General features: G+C 38.3%; 1 protein-coding gene across 7 annotated transcripts in view; it reads right to left on the reverse strand.

Annotated features, from left to right (window-relative positions):
- Nucleotides 1–1,410: 1,410 nt before the first annotated feature.
- The window catches only part of MICU3 (mitochondrial calcium uptake family member 3), a 166,795-nt gene continuing 144,889 nt past the window's right edge, over nucleotides 1,411–23,316 (reverse strand). For 6 of the 7 annotated variants that reach the window (XM_038398887.2, XM_043513713.1, XM_038398890.2 and 3 more), the window contains 2 exons: nucleotides 17,510–17,667; nucleotides 1,411–3,241 (listed from right to left, as the gene is read on the reverse strand). In XM_038398887.2, the coding sequence (XP_038254815.2) occupies nucleotides 3,131–3,241; nucleotides 17,510–17,667 (269 nt within the window). In that variant the 3' untranslated portion in view covers nucleotides 1,411–3,130. Of the gene's footprint in view, nucleotides 3,242–9,916; nucleotides 9,992–17,509; nucleotides 17,668–23,316 lie in introns of all 7 variants that reach the window. The other variant, XM_038398886.2, reaches the window with a different exon arrangement.

The following is a 23,316-nucleotide window of genomic DNA, read 5'->3' on the forward strand; positions in this document are numbered from 1 at the left end:
TCCAGCCAGGACAGGTTAGGCATTTTAGAACTCACAACTCAAAGAATTAAATTTAAGTATGAGAGAAATAAAATTATGAAATGCACAGACCAATCAAAAAACTAAAATAACAGCACTGTAATCCTTAAAGAACTTTGAAAGAATAAAATTATAGAGAATATATGTGCATTGCACATTTCAACATGCAGTACCAAGAAGTAATAAGAACAACAACAACAATACAAGTGTATGGGGGGGACTGTGTATTGGGGGAGTGAAAGAGAGACAAAGTGTGTGTGTGTGTGTGTTCGTGTGAGAGAGAGAGAGAGAGAGAGAGAGAGAGAGAGTGTCAGACAGAGTGTGTGTGTTGGGGGAGTGAGAGAGAGACAAAGTGTGTGTCTTGGGGGAGTGTGAGAGACAGTGCACTGTCACTTTAAGCAGAGCACTCACTAGTCTGAAGGCTTGTTCAGACAGTAGCCCCGGCTAGCAGCTCCCACTCCTGACTCAGAAACAGCAGTACAGACTACCCCCACCCCAGCTCAGAGGAGACTGGGTACACAGGTGGAAGAAAGGGGACACCCCAACATCAGCCTCCCGCTGCCACGCTCTGCACAACAGACTCCTGGGAACAGCTTGGCAAGGGGCTGCTCCAAGGTGTGGAGCAGGAGCTGCAGCTGGCTGCAGATGGCAGCTGAGCCAAGCAGCAGGGGGAGGAAAGGCACCCCTGCTCTGGAGGCGCCCCCTCCTTAGAATGGCACCCCGGGCAGTCGCCTAGTCCGCCCACCCCTAAAGCTAGCCCATAATTTGATTCATCTGCATTGCAACAAAGGAAATTAGTTTGTTTCAAGTGCGTTTATTTTGAGATAAACAAGAATATGACAAGCATATTTTTTCATATTAGTGTACTGTTACATAATTTATTGTTATTGTACTAATAAACAAAAGCAGAAAGCACAGTCTTATGAACTAATCTGGCAGTAATATATTCTATTTTATGCCAGTCTACTGTACTTAGGCACCATATAGAAAAAAATACAAATTGGAAAAATGATACCAAGATTTTACATACATTGTGATTGGTCCTGCAATTGATTTTGCACATCGAAAAAGCAGTCCACTGCATACTGTTAATTACAACATCAGCGCCTATCAGCATTAGTCCAAATCTCTTTGATTTTCTAGTTGTCAGCTGTGAGAGGAGAGTGCAGTAGGGACTGCATGAGTATTTGTCATGGAAATGCTGTCTACAGTAGAATATTTCTGACATTTTTCTAGCTTGTATTTTCTTATTATATGATTTTTACCTAAAATGAGATAAGCCATGAAAAAAAGAAAACCTTCTAACATTGATATTTCTGAAATTCTTCAAGTGGAAATTCTAAAAAAATTTTTTTTATAAAGTCAATTAAAAAAATGAATAAAATCATTGTAAATTGATTAGTCCTGGAACTTAAGGTTATTAACATAGAAGAAAACATATTCTTTTCTATTCATGCATTTAAAGATACTATATGGTCTTTGAAGTGACAGACAGCCACATTCTACATGATGAAAGAATAAAACTCTTTGTTGTGTTTGTGATAACAATGAAAGATTAAAAACAATATGTTGTGCTTAATAGCTGAATAGCACCACTAAACCAAACCTTTTTTTACAACTGTAAACAATATGTAAACAATAACAATGTAAATAGATTAATATTAGATAATCCCTGTTTTCATTCACAGATTGCTTTTATGTAAATTCTGATTCATTTCATATTCAATAAATTTTCCTAAGAGTAACATTAAAATTGTGTGTGTTAAAGTGTGTTAGTATTAGGGTTTTATTTACTTTATGCTATCAGCCTTGTAAAAGCAGTGCAAAACTTTTAAATGCAATTGCTACATTGAGGCAAACCTGCCCCTCCAGCCAAGCAAAAAAGACTGTGGATATGTAAAAACAAGCAGAACTGTGCTTCATTAATCATGACTTTTTAGGGCCTAATTCAACAACAACAAAATCATTCTTCACAACATAGAAATCTACAGACATGAGGTCAGGGAGGCTACAGATTGCTTGCATAACCCATAGCTGTATTAAAGACTTATTCTTTATTTCTAGAATTTGATTCAGGTAGAATTCCAAAGTCTCATGGTGTTTACATTTATCATTGTAACATTTTGTAACTGGCTGTAGCTCTGTGCTATTGCCTGCATTCCTTTTAATTTTTTTAAAGCCACACCCCAGGGGCAATATTTTTTCAGTACTGCATGCCAGTCTAGCAGAACTGGAGAGGATTAATTTCTGCTCCATACCATGCCCAACTTTTATGAAAAGTGCATTATTAACAAGTAATACATAACTAAGCTGAAATCCATACTCTGGCAAAAAAGTTACAGAAACACAATGCTATATATTAAGTAGCATTGTATTACCTAACATGATAAAAATATTAGCTAATACTTTGCCATTTTATTTTCATTATATTGTACACAATTAGACATCTTAAAATCAGGAGATTTTATTAAACGGAATCAGTAAGATTATAATAGTAAGACTTACAGCTGTTGGACATCAGTACCTCTTAATTAACAGCAATCAGTAATTCACATTATCCTATATCACAACTGCTATTTATAGTTGTTTTTAAATGACAGCTCTGTTGACTCATGAGTACTTACAACCTGTACATTCCACACTTATGCAATTGTTCTGCTACAAAGTGCATTCTCATCCCTGTTTTAACACAAACTTCATATAATATTCATTTTCTAAAAACAAATTCACATCCCCACCACACGGAAATAATTTTTCACCACTGCCAAAAGACACATTCACCAGAATGAAAAAAAAATTCTTTAAATGAAAGGCACATCTCAAAATAAATACAAACAACAAATTTCTTTAAATACACATTATTTAAGATATACTTTTATAGGCCAGATGACAGTGTAAGTCAACTCTTAAAACAAAACACAAACTGAAAAAGTGGTTGAAAAAAATCCATGAATACATCAGCAAATCAAGTGAAAAAACCCAATGGTGATTCAGTGCATAGTGCTGCAAGTGAAAACTACATAGTTTACCTGTGTTATGTCATGTTTCACACACAATATCTAGGAAAAATAGTAGCAACCAAATGCTGAAGTTTTTTCTTTCCTTCAGTTTTTTATCCTAGCATATCTCGACTCCGAAATTGCTTCCAGAGCTCTCTTAAATGTTTGCTTGTTACAGTCGTCACACAAACATAGTAATCCTTCAAACCATATTTTGGGGTCTCCTGTTAAAAATGAACAAGTATAGAATTAGAAACAGATATTGTGCATTAAATTCCTTGACACTAGATTATATTTGACAGGTGTTCATACAAACTAGGTACATTTTTCATTACTACAACCAGGAAGTGCTAAATCCTCAGATTAGGGAGAGAAGACAGGCGAAGTAATATCTTCTATTGGACAAACTTCTGTTGAGAGAAACAAGCTTTCAAGCTTACACAGAGCTCTTCTTCAGGTCTGATATAAAGATCCTTGCACATGAACATGGTTGTGGATCTGTCTGAAGGTAAGTAAGCAGTTTTCAGAACTGCACCTCTACCACAAGCACATGTGGTGGTTCACCCAATAACTTAGTCTATATAGGTAGCTAAATGAAAACATATTCTTTTGTTCAGAAGTCTCCTGCTTTTAAGATAACTTCTTCATTTTCATAGCTGTATCAAAAGGTTCACATTTTTACACAATAAAATAAAAATACCAAAATGTCTTGATACTTGTGGAAGACTCATGGCAATGGCTATAGCCAAGTATAAAATGAAGGCAGATAATACACAAACTTCCTTGCACTGTTATGTCAATTCTGAACTATGAGATTTCTGTTATTTCAAACCTGGACCATCCTATAAAAATTACTATTCTGCTGAATGGTACTGCAGTTCTGTGACACTGACAAATACCCAGAAGAGAGTAGGCTGAATAGGGAGCAAGGATGGTCTAGTGCAGGGTTTTCAAATGCACGGCCTGCGGGGTTATTTCCTGCAGCCCGCCAAGTTCCCTGTGCCTCCCCCGCCCCCCTGGAGTTATTTCCTGCAGGCCACCAAGCTCCCCTCCCTCCGTGCCTCCACCTTCCAGTGCTCTGCATCCCCGCTCCTCTGCCTACCTCCAGGCACTTCCTGCTGCCAAACAGCTGTTTGGTGGTGCTTAGTGCTTTCCAGGGGGGAGGAGCGGGGAGTCGTGCACTCAAGGGAGGAGGTGGAGAAGAGGCGGGGCTGGGATTTGGGGAAGGGGTTGGAATGGGGCAGGGAAGGGGTGGGAAGAGGTAGGGCAGGGGCGTGGCCTCATAGAAGGAGTGGAATGGGGGCAGGGCTGAGGACAGCGGAGGGGTGTGTGTGTTAGTGATGCGGCCCTCGGGCCAGTGTACTAGTCCTCATGTGGCCCTCCTGGTGATTGGAGTTTGAGATCCCTGGTCTAGTGGCTAGGGTTCTAACATGGGACCCAGAAGCCTAGGGTTCAATTCCCTGTTCTGCAAGACTTCCTGTGTGACCTCTGACACATCACTGAGTCTCTTACTTAGTTCCCTGGTCATATGCATCTTGTGTAATTTACTTACATACATTAACGATAAAGAAAAGATCACATACTACAAGGGCAAGGTAACCATAGATTTATCTTTACTTTTAAATTTATAAGATAAATTCATCAATTGTTCCTGGGCATAAACTCAATATTTTTAAAAATACACTAATAAACCACAATACTCTAGCCATTTATCTATGTATTTCTAATGTGCCAGCACTGCTGTAGCTAGTCTCAGTATATCAAATTAGGAGAATTTTTGCCTCTAAAAATCACACTCTCCAATGTTTTCACCCATTTCTAAGTGAGTGTATTGTCTTGTTATTTTTTTTTAGACTATTTAATATACTCACTCTATGTATTTAGATGCACAACCCAATTTTCCCCTTTGTAAAATATATGAAAAGAAAAATGGGTCTTGTATTGTATTTTTAAGGGCCCTCAATTGAGAACTTCCAAGATGAAAAATTACCTGACCTAGTTTGATGGCCTGCAATCCAGCACATTTAGATGAGGAAAAGCTTCATACATGGACTCTGAAGGTTCCTAACATGGCCTTTCCAAATCTGATTTGAAGTAAATGTAGCTACCATCACAAATAAGGCGCTGCTGCCACTGCACACCACTGGCGGCAACATGTCAGATATGTGTAGTTACACTTCATAGTGAAAAGCAAGCTGTGGGAAAGATTCTGGCAGCAGGGAAAGGTTCTGGCGGCTGATACTTATGTTGAGAAGCGTAATGTCAATACGCTTTCTAGACGAAATGGGAGATGCTAGCTCCTCTCTTACGTGGCTGGGAACACAGTCCATAGTCAGCAGTCAAATAACAAATACCCCTGTGTAACAAACACTGAATGAAGTACAGCACATTTTGGAGAGTAAGATTCTTCCTTGCAGAGTTAAAACTAGATTTTCTTCAGCTATGAATCCAATATGATCTAAAATTTTCCCTAAAATTATGAGTGAAAAATAGTTGAGAGATTAAACAATAAACCAAACTGTGTCATTATTATTTTCAATCTTTTTATCCAATATAATCCATCTACCTTACAAGACTATTGTTCACACAACACTAAAACTGGATTTGTAATCCCAGTTTTCTGCACAATCAGTAAAGAGAAGTCATTGCTCACCTTTCACTTTGCCTGTCTCAGAGAAAAGACTTAGCAACAATGTTTCCGAGAGTTATCTGGTTTTCCTAATATTGCTTGTTATGATGGTGACGTTTAAGTGTATAAAAAGATAGCCTTTTATTACGAGAATTGTACATTGGGAATGCATAGAAATTAAAGGTTTTTAAAACCTTTACCACATGACAAATCTAAATCTTGTTTGTATAAAACATTTATATTAGATAAGAAACTGAATAAGAAAACATAACTAGAAATTAGCTTTTAGAATTCATACTTATAATATCAGTCTTCCATTGTCTTTTCTTAACATTTTCTTGTCCCCTTTCCTCCTCAACCAAATGAACTCCTACTGGTGCTAATTCATGTGCTATGCCTTGCAGGGACAGCCACAGAGAGAGAGAGAGACAATCTGCAAGACTATTGTCAACTGTTTGAACCAGGTGAAGTTTGGATCTTGTTCCCCAAGGACAGATTTCATTATTTATTATAAGGATAGCATGCTTCATGCTGTGAAGCAAATGTCATTAGTGCAGTTTAGAGATATGTAACACATAGCAGAATGTGCTTCTCTTTCTTTTTGGGTACAGATTCCAAATGTGGTATAATCAGTGATAAGTATGCCAAATATTTAAATCTCTTTTATTACTGATCTAAGTTTACCATACAAATCATATCAAAGTATAAACTAAAGTCTTTACATTTATATTTGGAACAACAGTAAAATTGAGAGTTATCATATTGCATCTAACCTTAGGTGATCTATATGACAGATTTTTATATTGCAGACATACGATGTGTTTCTTTGTATATGAGGTTGATGTTTAAATTAATTAATTTTCTGAAATAAATGTTCAGTTTCACACTGGTTAATGGCTCTGCCTTTATTCTCTTTTCAATTATTCTGTAGTTTAGTTTTGCAATGACTTTTTAAAAGGGTATATAAACTCACTTTCAATCCATAATACATATAGTGTGAATAGTGCAGGTTCTATTGTCTGCAAGACAACTCTCAGAGCAGCAGGCTCAAAATCACATCACTTATGTTTTTAATTAATAAAGTTGGCCAAAGCTTGCTTCAATTTCAGCTCACCAATCTTCATAACATGGATTAGTATTATAAATGAATGTAACATCTTTTATCCAAAAGGAACTAAAATTACCTCACAAAGTACACACGATATGGTTCATACATCACTACTGAAATGCAACTGCCACTAGGGTGGAGGGCATTAACCAATTGGTGCACCTTAAGGGAAGGGGGAGTTTTCGCTTTGGCAAAGAAGGTTAAAAGAGCAACTCTTGCAAGAAGCTCCAAGAGAATGTCCAGGTACATCAGATAGGACTTCAGTTTTTCAGTCTCACCTGAAAGAGTCTACACATAGATAAACTGAATATCATGCAGTCAGAAGGATGTCATCATGTCAGAAGGATGAATTAACTCTGCCTGGATTTAAACCTCTGGTTTCAGGGAGTATGGGCACTTATACTTGATGCTTAGAGCACAAAGTCTCTCATGTCAATAGAATTTTACTAGGTTTAATATTAATGTTTTGGAGATCTTCTGAGTGATAACATTTTGTTCCAATTTGGTAAATACTTACTATTGAAACTCACTAAAAAGGCACAGTAAAAGTACAGCACTTTACCAATCTATTTAAGACCTGATACCTGCCCTGAAGTTACAGTCTAAAGTATAAAAAGACAAACAAAGGTATGTCAATGCATAAAACAGTACAGGAAAAGGAGGATGTGTAAGGATTACTGGGGAAGAAAAAACAAAGTACTCCTGGAAGAAACTGCAGGATTGGGGTTTTAGTTAACAAGAGATTGAATAAGGTAGGAATGAAGGAAAGAAAGATAATGCTCAGTTTACCAAACTGGGAATCAAAATAATGAGCCTTAGAGGTGATGTGAAGATAAAATTAATCTAAAATAATTCTTACTCTGTGTGACTAATCAGTTAAATTATTAAATTGAAAGAATTTTAAAAATCACTTTGTTTTTACCACTTCAGCTGTCATTTACATTTCACTTCACATGTGCAGAGAAACTAGAGTTTTGCCTGTTTAGAATGAGTTACTTTCCAGTTCTGAGGCACTAACACAATACTGCAGTATTTGGGTTGGACCCACACATAGGATTTTTAAATTACAAAGTGTAATCAAAATTAGTTTTCTTTTTTGGAAAATAAAGTCCTATTGATTCTAAGTTTCATATGTGACAGAATGGGATATGTCTGAGTCAAATTTTGAGCTCCATCTTGTGTATGTGTGGAAATTTTGGATACAGACAGCACGAGCCTGCACATACCCAGAGATAACCTATTGTACTACACTCCTGAGAGCAGCCCTGCCCAGCGAAGGTGTTTGATACTGTGCTGATGGACTAACACTAAGGGTACATCTACACAGCAGTTGGGAGGTGTAATTCTCAGCTCAGGTAGACCTGCATGCACTAGCTCTGCTTGAGCTAGCATACTAAAATTAGCAGCTACATGGGTGTTGGCTCAGACTAGCTGCCTGAGTACAATCCCACCTGAGTCCCTGGGTACTCGAGCGGCTGCCCATGCCCACACTGCTGTTTTTAGACACTAGTTCAAGCAGATCTAGTGCATGTTCTTCTACCCAAGAGGGGAATGACAAGCTGCTATATAGATGTTCCCCTTAAGAGCCACTAAAATCCCAATCGGGGCCAACAACTTTGTTTGCAACAATGGGCTTTCTACACAAGGTCCTGAAGGGGAAAAGGGGCAAGCATGACTGGTGGGCATGTAGCTTCTCAGTCTGAGTAAATGGCTAACAGACAGTGGCCTCATTCTGTTCTGTGCAGGGAATGATAATTGCCAAAGGTAAAAACAACTTGAAGGAGAGAGGAGAGGAGGAACTCTGTGCAGCCTGAAACACTGACAAACCTCAGACTCACAGGAAGGGTGAGATCAGCCTAAGGGAGGATGCTTCTCAAGGAGTTCTGTGGTTTTCAAAGATCTGTAACTCTTAAGTGCTTTAAGTGTAAAGTAATTATGCTTAAGAAATTCTATTGCTAAGCATGTGTTCCTTGCTTTCCTGCTATGTTGTCCCCAAGTGGCTTAAACTAGAAGCTAAGAGCCTAGGTGGAGCTCTACGGCAGTGTGTGTAAATGACTGGGGATGGAGAGTGGGGTGCTTGGGAGGCCTCAGACTCTGATTTCAGAGTCTATGGCAGCTGGATGGCAGCATTTCATGTTCCAAGGAAGGACATAAGACATGTGGTCCGAGTCTGGCCTACGGTTCCAGAGCTAAAACAATTACTACACTCTAGCCAGACCCAGTTGGTTTGGAAGCACATGGGACCTAGTGATTGTTTCGACTTGCAACAGACTAGTGATGTACAGTGGTGTGTAGGGCCAGATTCTAATAGCCCCCTTCCCCCCCCCCCCGCTCCATTCAGAAACTATGTTTGGGACCTAAACTAGTTGTTAATGCCCCATGAGTAGCTACTATACAATTATTATTTTGCCTCCCTCTGTAGCATGGGGCACGGGTCACTTGCTGGAGGATTCTCTGCACCTTGAAGTTTTTAAACCATGATTTGAGGACTTCAATAGCTCACACATAAGTGAGATTTTTATTGCAGGAGTGGGTGGGTGAGATTCTGTGGCCTACATTGTGCAGGAGGTCAGATTAGATGATCATAATGGTCCCTTCTGACCTTAATGTCTATGAGTCTATTATGGACAGAAAGGAAAAATTGGCATTTATAACCTTAAATCACAAAAAGCATCAACACACACTTTCAACGGAAAGATAGTTCAAGCAGCAATGTTAGAAATACACCAAGCTATTAAAAATATGTACATTTTCAAACTAGAGTGGAATTAAATTAAATAACGATTTCTCAGTGGGAGAAGGGAAAATCTACTTTTACTATAGATGTCTTTACTACCATATATATCATACAGAGTTATCTGAAGCATGAATAAAACTAGTTACAGAACAGACAGAAAATACCAACAGAAACTCACAAAATCTGTGCTGTGGGAGAGGGAGAAGAAGCGTTTTCTTGAATACAGTACAAACAAAGCAATAAGCCAACAAAACAATGATAGCATGAGATAGAATTCTATGACCTTGTAAAATAATATGATGATCACATTCTGACAATCTATTCCTTAATTCTGTAATGGGAAAACAGAATGGTGGCAGTTTAACATGCAGCCATTCCCATCAGCATGCTGGCACACTTAGAAAGACTAAGCAGCTAACACATACCGTAACTTATCTGCTATAGAGTTCCTTCTTCACGCAGGCTTTGAAAGTGGTATACCTCTGTACAGTTTTGTATCCCTGTGGAGCAGAAGATGGAGAAGTGTGCAGATGCAGACAACATGTGAAGGCAGCCAGAGGTAAGCATAAGACAATAGTGGCATGAAAATACAAAAGAATGGGGATTAAACAACAAATAGCTAGAAGTTAGTCAGAGTATATAGTCAATTATAGGTAAAACTTTTTTTTATCATTCAGTCTTTATATTTCAAATGAATTGTAACTGAAGATAAAATTTATAAAGGAGAGGGAAATGGTTTAGCATTACAGTTTTTAAAATAAAATATATGAAAATCATTATCTTCAATCAAACAAAAAACAAGGAAAACAGTTTTCATTGTTATGCCTTCCTACGATATAATATTTGTACAAGCTTTTAACAAAAAACCTCTGGCAATATTCTGACTGACCACTGGGTGGCAGTTAAATACATTGGATTATCTCAAAAACAGTTTTCAAATTAAACCCTCTCTCTCAGGTTATAACAGTTTTCTTTTAATGTCAAGTCCCATACTTGAAAAAGAGATATAAATTCTTTTATATAATATAAAACCTATTAGACATTCAACTGTTTTATGTCTATGCTAGTTTCTTAAATATTCCATTTATGAAGGCAGGTACTGGAAATTTAGTTTTCATAATGTTTTAATTGTTACAGACATCTAATTTATAGTGTTAAGTAACCCAGTTAGACAAGCAGACAGTGTAAGACAATGGAAGAGAAAATGACTGTGTATACTTGTTAATTTTGTATAAAGATTAGTATCTGGTCCTCTCTCCAACCCCATAGCTTTCTGTCCTTTAACTGACATTCAAGTGAATGATCCCTTATATAGAGCAAAACCTACAGTCCTGGCAGAATCTTTTTAGAATTCCAGTTTCATTTAGCCTTGTGCTTTATTAAGTGCACTTGCTTTATTCAGGCTTAATGTGGCCACAGAACACTTTGTGCTAAAATACTTACTATTAATTGTAATAACCATAAGCTTCTTTCAGGCAAAACATCCTCAATAAAACAGAATTTTTAAACAATCTCAATTATTAGGAAATATTGCTTTAACAACTAATCAAACGAACAGAATATTATTTTTCCTTTCAAGGCAGCACTCAAAGTGAAGAGGATTTTTTACTTTTATTAATCATCATTACTATGTCAAAACAGTCACATGACATGCCAATTGAAAAGGTACAATTGCAGGGCCTCTAAAATGTAGCAAATTGAAGCTTACTTGGCCATTATGAAAAACTACAGTAAAAACTGCAGGGTTTTATAACTAACATGAGAAACTAGCACACAGGAGGGTCTCTGATTGAAGGGAATCATCTGTAATTGCAATAATAATTGTATTATTTACATTATACAGAAAAGAAATGCCATCTAGAAAAGCCACACTCCAAACAGATGCCTGCTGTTATTTAGTTTCTATTACTTTTTCTTACTAGATATTTTTAGCTAATAACAAAGACTGATGTGACTTATGAGGATGTATGGATGTATGGTATTTCACATTAAAATATTAAAACACTGTATCTGGACTGTATAAATTGAAATTTGATCTTCATAAAGTTTGATCAGCCAAATACTTCTCTGCAGATATAAAATATTGTATCAGCAGAAGCTATTAGTCTTCTTTTATCCATAAAAGCTAACAAACAGAATGTAAGTAACCATTAGGAAAGGGATCCACAATATGATAGAAAATATCGTAATGCCACTATATAAATCCATGTTATGCCCACACCTTGAATTCTGGCTGCAGTTCTGGTTACCCTATCTCAAAAAAGGTATATTGGAATTGGAAAAAGTACAGAGAAATTTATGGAGGGGATGGTATGATGGGATCTTTGACTATTAGAGGTAAATATGCCCAATGGCCTGTGATGGGACACTAGATAGGGTGGGATCTGAGTTACTACAGAGAATTCTTTCCTGGGTGTCTGGCTAGTGAGTCTTGCCCACATGCTCAGGGTTTAGCTGATCGCTATATTTGGGGTTGGGAAGGAATTTTCCTCCAGGGCAGATTGGCAGAGGCCCTGGTGAGGTTTTGCCTTTCTCTGCAGTGTGGGGCACAGGTCACTTCCTGGAGGATTCTCTGCACTGCACTGAAGTCTTGAAACCGTGAGTTGAGGATTTCAATAGTTCAGACATACGTCAGGGGTTTGTTACAGGAGTGGGTGGGTGAGATTCTGTGGCCTGCGTTGTGCAGGAGGTCGGACTAGACGATCATAATGGTCCCTTAAAGTCTTAAAAGTCTATGAGAAGGGCAACTAATATGATTAGGGGTATGGAACAACTTCCATATGAGGAGAGAAAAAAAAGACTGGGACTGTTCAGTTTAGAAAAGAGATGCCTAAAGGGGAATATGTTAGAGGTCTATAAAATCATGAATGGTGTGGAGAAAGTGAATAAGGAAATGTTATTTACCCCTTCACATAACACAAGAACCAAGGGAGGTCACCCAATGAAATGAATAGGCAGGTTTAAAACAAACACAAGGAAGTACTTGTTCACACAATGCACAATCAAACTGTCAAACTCATTGCCAGGAGTTTATGTGAAAGACAGAAGTATAACTAGATTAAAAAAAGAGTTACATATGTTCATGGAGGATAGTTCCATCAGCGGCTCTTAGGCAAGCTGTTCATGGACGCAACCCCATGCTCTGGGGATGACAGCGGATGGATCACTTGATAATTGCCCTGTTCTGTTCATTCACTTTGGAGCATCTAGTTCTGGCCACTGTCAGAAGAGAGGATACTGGGCTAGAGGGCTATTAGTCTCACCCAATATGTCCTTTCTTATATTATGTTCTTAGCAGATGGAATTTGCAAAACTTGCTATGGACTTAACACATCATTATATTTATTAAGAAACCACTTCACTGAATCTTAGGACTGGAAGGTCTTCTAGAATCGAGAGGTCTTCTAATCCAGTCCTCAGAACTCAATGCAGGATTAAGCATTACCTAGACCATCCTTGACAGGTGTTTGTTTAATCTGGTCTTCAAAATGTACAATGATGGAGATTTCCCTAGGCAATTTATTCCTGTGCTCAAACACCCTGAAAGTTAGGCAGTTTTTCCTAATGTTCAATTTAAACCTACCTGGCTAAATTTTAAGCCCATTGCTTCTTGCCTTAGCCTCAGACATTAAGGAGAACAATTTTTCTCCCTCCTCCTGGTAACAACATTTTACATACTTGAAAACTGTTATCATGTTTCCCCTCAGTCTTCCCTTCTTCAAACTAAATAAACCCAGTTTTTTCAATCTTCCCTCATAGATCATGTTTTCTAGACTTTTAATAAATTTTTGTTGCTCTTCTCTGGACTTTCCCCAATTTGTCCACATCTTTCCTGAAATGTAGCCCCCAGAACCGGACACAATAATCAGTTAAGGCCTAATCAGAGTGGAATAGAGTGGAAGAATTACTTCTTGTGTTTTGCTTACAACACTCCTGCTAATGCAGAATGATGCTCGCTTTTTTCTGCAACAGTGTTACACTGTTGACTCATATTTAGATTGTGATCCATATGACCCCAGATCCTTTTCTGTAGTACTCCTTCCTAGGCAGTCGTTTCCTATTTTGTATGTGTGTAACTGACTGTTCATTCCTAAATGGAGTACACTGCACTTGTCCTTTTTGAATTTCATCCTACTTACTTCAGACCATTTATCCAGATCATTTTGAATTTTAATCCTATCCTCCAAAGCACTTGCAACCTCTCCCAGCTTGGTATCATCTGCAAACTTTATAAGTGTACTCTCTATGCCATTATCTAAATCACTGATGAAGATATTGAACAGAACCAGACCCAGAACTGATCCCTACGGGATCCCACTTGATATGCCCTTCCAGCTTGACTGTGAGCCACTGATAATTACTCTCTGGGAATGGTTTTCCAACCAGTTATGCACCCACCTTACAGTAGCTTCATCTAGGTTGTATTTCCCTAGTTTGTTTATGAGAAGATCAAGCAAGACAGTATCAAAAGCCTTACTAAAGTCAAGATATACCACATCTACCACTTCCCCCCATCCACATGCCTTGTTAGTCTGTCAAAGAAAGCTATTGGGTTGGTTTGACATGATTTGTTCTTGACAAATCCATGCTGACTAGGTTCCATCTTCTAGGTTTCTTCAAATTGATTGCTTAATTATTTGCTCCTTTCTCTTTCTGGGTACTGAAGTTAAGCTGATTGGTCTGTAATTCCCCGGGTTGTCCTTATTCCCTTTGTATAGATGGGCACTATATTTGCCCTTTTCCCATCCTCTGGAATCTGTCTATATTCCTGTATTTTCAAAGATAATTGCTAATGGCTCAGCTATCTCCTTAGTCAGCTTCTTGAGTATTCTAGAATGTATTTCAGCAGGCTCTGGTGACTTGAAGTCATCTAACTTGTCTAAGTAATTTTTAACTTGTTCTTTCCCTACGTTAGCCTCTGATCTTGCCTAATTTTCACTGGCATTCATTAAGTTAGATGTCCAATTGCTACTAAACTTTTTGGTGAAAACTGAAACATGAAAGTCATTTAGCACTTCTACCAGGTCCATATTTTCTGTTATTGTTTCCCCCACCCCACCACACACACTGAATTAACAGACCTACCCTATCCTTGGTCTTCCTCTTGCTTCTAATGTATTTGTAGAATGTTTTCTTGTTACCCTTTATGTCTCTAGCTAATTTAAACTCATTTTGTGCCTTGACCTTTCTAATTTTGTCACCACTTGCTTGCGTTGTTTGTTTATATTCATCCTTTGTAATTTGATTTAGTTTCCACTTTTTTGTAGGACTCTTGAGGTTCAGAGCATTGAAGATGTCCTGGTTAAGATGTCCTGGGTGGTCTCTTGCCATATTTTGTATCTTTCTTACGCAGTGGGATAGTTTGCTCTTGTGCTCTTAATAATGTCTCTTTGAAAATCTGCCAGCTCTCTTGAACTATTTTTCCCTTAGATTTGCTTCCCATGGTCTTACCTACCAACTCCCTGAGTTTGCTAAAGTCTGACCTCTTGAAATCCATTATTAATTAATGCTTAATTGTGCTGTTTTCCCTCCTACCATCCCTTAGCTTTGTTACTGATAGGTTAATTTCAGTTTAGCATGAGACAACTGCTTCAGCACACTATAAATGTGACTATAATCATGATTAAAGAGTTACACTGTACTTGCTTTGCCAATAATAAATACTGTATAATTCTACAAGGTCAATTAGTTGGAAAGAAATTATCCTGGCTACAGAGGCGATATCTGCAACCTTCTGCAGCTGGAAAGATCATAGATACTTCCTGCCAATTTGGGCACTTAAGAAGCAGTAAGGCACTACATGCTATGCCCTTTTTCCTTTTCATTCTGTAACTCAGTAATGTTGGTTTGTGTATTATTAGACTTTATAAAAAAATGAGAGTTTTGCAAGAGGTTTACAACAGACACCATTACTTACCCATGGTGGATGCTGACATGTTTTCTGTATTATTTCTGAAACCTTGCTAAAAACGGATACTCGCACCATAAAGTTTATTTCTGAGTGTGTGCTGGAGTTTTACTCTCCCGGGGAAATAATATATTTTTAGGAATCATATGACAAGGTAATGGGTAGTTATAACCATTGTTAGAAAAATAAATAAATAAAATGAAAAAATAAAAGTGACTATTTCATTGTTGTCCGTGTAGTATGGGACCAAATTTTGATATCCTTACACACAGTGAGTAGCACCTGATTCCTAGCGTAGTTCTACTGAAATCAATGGGATCACTTGTGGAGCAAGGTGCCACTCAGTCTGAGTAAAGATATCACAATCTAGCCTAGTGTGTGCAGTACACTCCCTATTTTGTGAACCAAGAGCTTTTCAAGTTGCCTATAAGGAAAGCATGATATATGGAAAGCAAAATAGTGTCTGATGAAGATGACTTTTAAAGTTTATATTTGATTTCTGTCCTGCTTTTTAATAAAGTTAAAAAGAAGCATACATATAGTCCATATTCACAGTAATTATTTAGTAACTACTCCAAGCACTGCTTAAGTTAACATATACGACACATTTACAATTAGTTAACATAGTTAATCATGCAGTTAAACATCTTCTAATGGTTATAAAACAACTATACTTCCACACTATCAAGAAAAAAAATTATGGTTTAAGCATCAGCAGGAAATACATATGTGTCACCACTTCTGAAGGAATGTCATCAACATGTTTTCTTCACTGGGCAAAATACAACAAAGAAAGCCAAGTCACCTACGAGATTCAACATCACCTTCTACACAAGACCTAACATTAATTAGTCAATTTAGAAATCTATTCTACTTTAAAAGTGAGTAATACAGTGGGTAAAACAGTATGAAAAAACAAAACCAAATTTCAATTTAACAAGTACTGTACTCTATATATGAGTTTAAAGCTTGTATCTAAATGGTTATATTGTCAGTTTGAAAAGAGCATATTACATTTTAAAACTAAATTTAAATAAATAATTTGTGATATTGCTGTGTAAAAAACAGTAAGAACGTGTGACTTCATATGGTCATAAAATGATGCATTAATTTTTCTAACTGCTCCATTTAAAAATAAAATCTAAAATTATTTCTAAATCCCAAATCAACTCATAAGTTTAGCAAAATAGCTGTGCAATCACATAACACCACTATGCAATGATGTTCAGGTGTAGGTCCCAATTGTCCAATGTTATTTAAAAATTCTCCTTTAAACTTTGACACTCCCAAAATTTCCTTCCTTTGCTGGTGGAGTGGGAAGAGAGTACAGAGCAGTAAGTTTTACAGATCTGCCCCGTGGCAAAGCTCTAAAGTCAGTTTACAGGCTCATTTTCTCCAACAGCTTTTAGCAAATGATTTCCTATTCCCTACCAATCTTCCTGTGTTGTAATGTTGACTTTAAATCCACTAGATACAGACCTATATTATCAAAAAGGAGATTTGGGCCACAATAACCTTGTTTATACAAAAAACAAACAAACAAAAAATCCCAAGCCCCACAGCTGCTGCTGAAAAGAGAGTCTTAACAACTGGTGATGAACACAGAAATATAGTTTAGTCCATGACTACACTTGCAGCTAATCATACTCAGCATGATTTCACTAATTGTTAATGTCACTAATTAAAACCTTGATCAACTATATCTGTTGCAGACCCCCATTGTCAGTAACTGCCTTTGCACACATACACAAGACCTGAGGTGGAAGGCATCTTCCTCCTTTCTCCCTGTCAATGGTCCAGGCACAAACACAGTACCCGTTAAAACCTCCATCCCCAAACCACTCCACATCAGCCAGGAGAAACGGCAGCATGTACAGGAGAGCGCTCTGCACTTCTGAGGTGGTCCTGTATTGTAAAGGCACAGCCTGATCCCCATCTATGGTTCTCCCAGAATAACAAACTTCTACAAATCAGGAAGAGATTCATCTTCCTGACTGTTTCCTAAGTCTTTCAAAATATAAAGATTTAATTAGCTGTTAGTTCACAGGCTACTTTCACTACTTTGGCAATATTGAGTCAATTAAAATAAACGTAATATTAACATTCTTACCCTGAACCCTCGATTCAATCTGTCCTTCATAATGCCAATAAATTCTTTATAACTCAGCTGGTCATCTCTGTCAACATCAAAGATCTTGAAGACTGTGTTCACCAAATGTGCTGAAAGCTTCAGGCCTGTAGCTACATACACAGCACGCTTGAATTCATCTATGTAAACAATACATCAAAAGAAAAAAGTAAAACACAGAGGTCATATTAGGTGTTTTAATTTCTGGATATATCATAAAAGCTTACATGTTGTGTTATACCCTCTTCAGCATAAACTTTTCTAGTGAACTATATGTAATGAAATGCAAAAATGATGTTATTGCTAAGTTATGTTTGCACATTTAAGCAGTCAAAAGTAAGGATATGTGCAAATTACAGTTGAATTTTTCAGCTCTGCCATACTGTCTTTAGTTACATGATTACAGATGATTTTATATATACTTGAGTATCAAAAGTTGTATAGGAAAAAAAAATAGTCTCAGATTCTTCATTGGTGAAAACTGGTGCAGATTAATTGAAATCAATTAATTTACACCAGCAGAGAATTTAGTTCATAGATTGCAATTTACAAAATATATTATACTGTGTGTAATCACATAATTGGAAAGTATATCATAACAGAGATCTGATGCACTATATTATGCTTGTATTATATATAAGGCACCGTAGATTTAGGTGGCACTTCCCCTCCAAGCTCTTTCCTTGATCCACTGTCCAAAGACAAAAGCCCCATTGGTACACATGTTAGGTGGTGTACCAAGTTTGGAGATGAAAGATTGAGCCTGATCAGAAGCAGATACTTCTGAGTATATTTAGAAGCAATTTTTCAGTTGCTTATAACTTTATGATCCAAACAACTGTTCAAGTTTATGAAACATGCACCCCCTCACTAACGGCTTTTTAGTGCCATTGCGCCCCCCACCCCCACACATACCTTTGGGCAGAAGCCAAACATGGGAAACTGTATCCCATAGGCACTATGAGAAGGAACTGAGAAACATGTAGTAACTGTTTGAAAGTTAAGGACTACTTGTGGCACCTTAGAGACTAACAAATTTATTAGTTTGTTGCAAGGATAGGTTCCTGGGTTAGTGGTTCTGTTATTTTCTTTGTTGGGCCTGTACTGTAGTAGGTGACTTCTGGGTACTCTTCTGGCTCTGTCAATCTGTTTCTTCACTTCAGCAGGTGGGTATTGTAGTTGTAAGAATGTATGATAGAGATCTTGTAGGTGTTTGTCTCTGTCTGAGGGGTTGGAGCAAATGCGGTTATATCATAGAGCTTGGCTGTAGACAATGGATCGTGTGGTGTGATCTGGATGAAAGCTAGAGGCATGTAGGTAGGAATAGCGGTCAGTAGGTTTCCGATATAGGGTGGTGTTTATGTGAACATCGCTTATTAGCACCGTAGTGTCCAGGAAGTGGATCTCTTGTGTGGACTGGTCCAGGCCAAGGTTGATGGTGGGATGGAAATTGTTGAAATCCTGGTAGAACTCCTCAAGGGCTTCTTTTCCATGGGTCCAGATGATGAAGATGTCATCAATGTAGCACAAGTAGAGTAGGGGCATTAGGGGACGAGAGCTGAGGAAGCATTGTTCTGAGTCAGTCATAAAAATGTTGGCATATTGTGGGGCCATGCGGGTACTCATCGCAGTGCCGCTGAATTGAAGGTATACATTGTCACCAAATGTGAAATAGTTATTGGTGAAGACAAAGTCACAAAGTTCAGCCACCAGGTTAGCCGTGACATTATCGGGGGTACAGATTGACAGAGCCAGAAGAGTACCCAGAATAACAGAACACCACTAGCCATCACCTTCAGCCCCCAACTAAAACCTCTCCAGCGCATCATCCAGGATCTACAACCTATCCTGAAGAACGACCCATCACTCTCACAGATCTTGGGAGACAGGCCAGTCGTTGCTTACAGACAGCCCCCCAACCTGAAGCAGATACTCACCAGCAACCACACACCACACAACAGAACCACTAACCCAGGACCACTAACCACTAACCTTGCAACAAAGCCCGTTGCCAACTCTGTCCACATATCTATTCAGGGGACACCATCATAGGGCCTAATCACATCAGCCACACTATCAGAGGCTCGTTCACCTGCACATCTACCAATGTGATATATGCCATCATGTGCCAGCAATGCCCCTCTGCCATGTACATTGGTCAAACTGGACAGTCTCTACATAAAAGAATAAATGGACACAAATCAGACGTCAAGAATTATAACATTCCAAAACCAGTTGGAGAACACTTCAATCTCTCCGGTCACACGATTACAGACCTAAGAGTGCTATCCTTCAACAAAAAAACTTCAAAAACGGACTCCAATGAGAGACTGCTAAATTGGAATTACTTTGCAAACTGGATACAATTAACTTAGGCTTGAATAGAGACTGGGAGTGGATGAGTCATTACATAAAGTAAAACTATTTCCCCATGTTATTTTTCCTCCCACCCCACCCCCCACTGTTCCTCAGACATTCTTGTTAACTGCTGGAAATGGCCCACCTTGATTATTACCACAGAAGGTTTTCCTCCTTTCCCCCTCTTTCCTGCTGGTAATAGCTCATCTTAAGTGATCACTCTCCTTATAGTGTGTATGATAAAACCCATTGTTTCATGTTCTCTGTGTGTGTATATAAATCTCCCCACTGTATTTTCCACCGAATGCATCCGATGAAGTGAGCTGTAGCTCACGAAAGCTTATGCTCAAATAAATTTGTTAGTCTCTAAGGTGCCACAAGTATTCCTTTTCTTTTTTGCGAATACAGACTAACACGGCTGCTACTCTGAAACTTATGTATGTATTTCCTTTAACAAATGAAATGAGATTATAAAGATTATTTGAGGACAATATTGATGGAGGGCAGGTATAGAAGGGAGTTAATAAATCTGTAAAATTGGGGGTTCTACCCTATTACAGGAGAATCGCTAATATAGTACCTATTTTTAAGAAAGGGGAAAAAAGCGAACCAGGAAACTATAAGCCCGTTAGTTTGACCTCAACTGTATACAAGAGCCTGAAACTAATTTTGAAAGAGAAAGTAGTTAAGGATATAGAAGAAAATGGTAACTGGAATAAAATACAAGGTTTTATAAAAGGTAGATCATGCTAGACCAATCTGAGCTCTTTCTTTGGGAAGATAGCTTATTTTTTTAGACAAAAGAAATGCAGTATATCTAATCTACTTAGATTTCAATAAGGCATCTGATGCAGTTTCACATGGGAAATTATTAAATTGGAGAAGATGTGGATTAATATGAGAACTCAAAGGTGGATAAGGTACTGATGAAAGGGGAGACCTCAGCAGGACATGCTGAAAGGTGAACTGTCAGGCTGGAGGGAGGTCACTAGTGGAGTTTGTCACGGACTGGTGTTGGAACCAATCTTATTTAACATTTTCATTCATGACCTTGGCACAGAAAGTGGGAGTGTACTAATAAAATTTGTGGTGACACGAAGTTGAGAGGTACTGCCAGTATGGAGGAGAACTAGAATATTATACAAGAGCTGGATGACCTTGAAAGCTGGAGTAATAGAAATGGGATGAAATTTAATAGTGCGAAGTGCAAGGTCACATACTTAGGGACTAACAAGCATATATTTTTGATAATATGCTGGGGACGTGGGGGAACAGGGGAGAGACTGGAGAATAGCACTGTCACCAGGAAGAGGCAGGTCTATGTGATTGGGGACTCTTTATTGAGAAGAATAGACAGGCCTGTAACTAGAGCTGATCCTGAGAATAGAAGGGTGTGCTGTCTTCCGGGTGCTAAGATACGGGATGTAGACCTGAGGTTGAAAAGGATCCTAAAGGGAGTGGGAAAGAATCCCCTAATTATCCTTCATGTGGGAACAAATGATATGGCTAGATTCTCGCTGGAAAGTATTAAGGGAGACTATGCTAGGCTGGGGAAGACGCTTAAGGAAATTGAGGCTCAGGTGATCTTTAGCGGGATCCTTCCTGTTCCTAGAGAAGGGCAACAAAGGTCTGACAAGATTATGACTGTCAACAGATGGCTTAGGCAGTGGTGCTATAAGGAGGGCTTTGGGATGTATGGCCACTGGGAGGCATTCACGGACAGAGGTCAGTTCTCTCGGGATGGACTTCATCTGAGTAGGGAAGGAAATAGACTTCTAGGATCGAGGCTGGCACAACTGATAAAGAGAGCTTTAAACTAGGAATTGGGGGAGATGGATGAGAGATGTCCAGAAAATCTCCACGCCACATTTTAGCATTGAGAGGGAAGAAGATGAAGTAAGAATGGATACAGCCGTGGGTAGGAGAATGTATATAAGGAGTGAGGGCGGTGTGGATACTAGTCTAATAGGTTATACTGGATGTAGAATGACTGTGCCTAATAGGGTACAAAATGTGAGCGAGGCCAAACAGCAAAAATTAAGATGTTTATACACCAATGCGAGGAGTCTAGGTAACAAAATGGAGGAACTAGAGCTACTGGTGCAGGAAGTGAAACCAGATATTATAGGGATAACAGAAACATGGTGGAATAGTAGTCATGACTGGACTACAGGTATTGAAGGGTATGTGCTCTTTAGGAAAGACAGAAACAAAGGTAAAGGGGGTGGAGTAGCATTGTATATCAATGATGAGGTAGAATGTAAAGAAATAAGAAGCGATGCAATGGATAAGACAGAGTCTGTCTGGGCAAAAATTACATTGGGGAAGAAAACTAGTAAAGCCTCTCCTACGATAGTGCTTGGGGTGTGCTATAGACCTCCGGGATCTAATTTGGATATGTATAAAGCCCTTTTTAATGTCTTTAATAAAGTAAATACTAATGGAAACTGCATGATCATGGGAGACTTTAACTTCCCAGTTATAGACTGGAGGACCAGTGCTAGTAATAATAATAGGGCTCAGATTTTCCTAGATGCGATAGCTGATGGATTCCTTCATCAAGTAGTTGCTGAACCGACTAGAGGGGATGCCATTTTAGATTTAATTTTGGTGAGTAGCGAGGACCTCATAGAAGAAATGGTTGTAGAGGACAATCTTGGCTCAAGTGATCATGAGCTAATTCAGTTCAAACTAAATGGAAGGATTAACAAAAATAAATCTGCAACTAGGGTTTTTGATTTCAAAAGGGCTGACTTTCAAAAGTTAAGGAAATTAGTTAGGGAAGTAGATTGGACTGAAGAACTTATGGATCTAAAGGTAGAGGAGGCCTGGGATTACTTTAAATCAAAACTGCAGAAGCTATCGGAAGCCTGTATCCCAAGAAAGGGGAAAAAATTCATAGGAAGGAGTTGTAGACCAAGCTGGATGAGCAAGCATCTTAGAGAGGTGATTAAGAAGAAGCAGAAAGCATACAGGGAGTGGAAGATGGGAGGGATCAGCAAGGAAAGCTACCTAATTGAGGTCAGAACATGTAGGGATCAAGTGAGACAGGCTAAAAGTCGAGTAGAGTTGGACCTTGCAAAGGGAATTAAAACCAATAGTAAAAGGTTCTATAGCCATATAAATAAGAAGAAAACTAAAAAGGAAGAAGTGGGGCCGCTTAACACTGAGGATGGAGTGGAGGTTAAAGATAATCTAGGCATGGCCCAATATCTAAACAAATACTTTGCCTCAGTCTTTAATAAGGCTAAAGAGGATCTTGGGGATAATGGTAGCATGACAAATGGGAAGGAGGATATAGAGGTAGATATTACCATATCAGAGGTAGAAGTGAAACTGAAACAGCTTAATGGGACTAAATCGGGGGGCCCAGATAATCTTCATCCAAGAATATTAAAGGAATTGGCACCTGAAATTGCAAGCCCATTAGC

This window comes from Dermochelys coriacea, chromosome 4 (assembly GCF_009764565.3).
Source record: "Dermochelys coriacea isolate rDerCor1 chromosome 4, rDerCor1.pri.v4, whole genome shotgun sequence".
Classification (NCBI taxonomy): Eukaryota; Metazoa; Chordata; order Testudines; family Dermochelyidae; genus Dermochelys; species Dermochelys coriacea.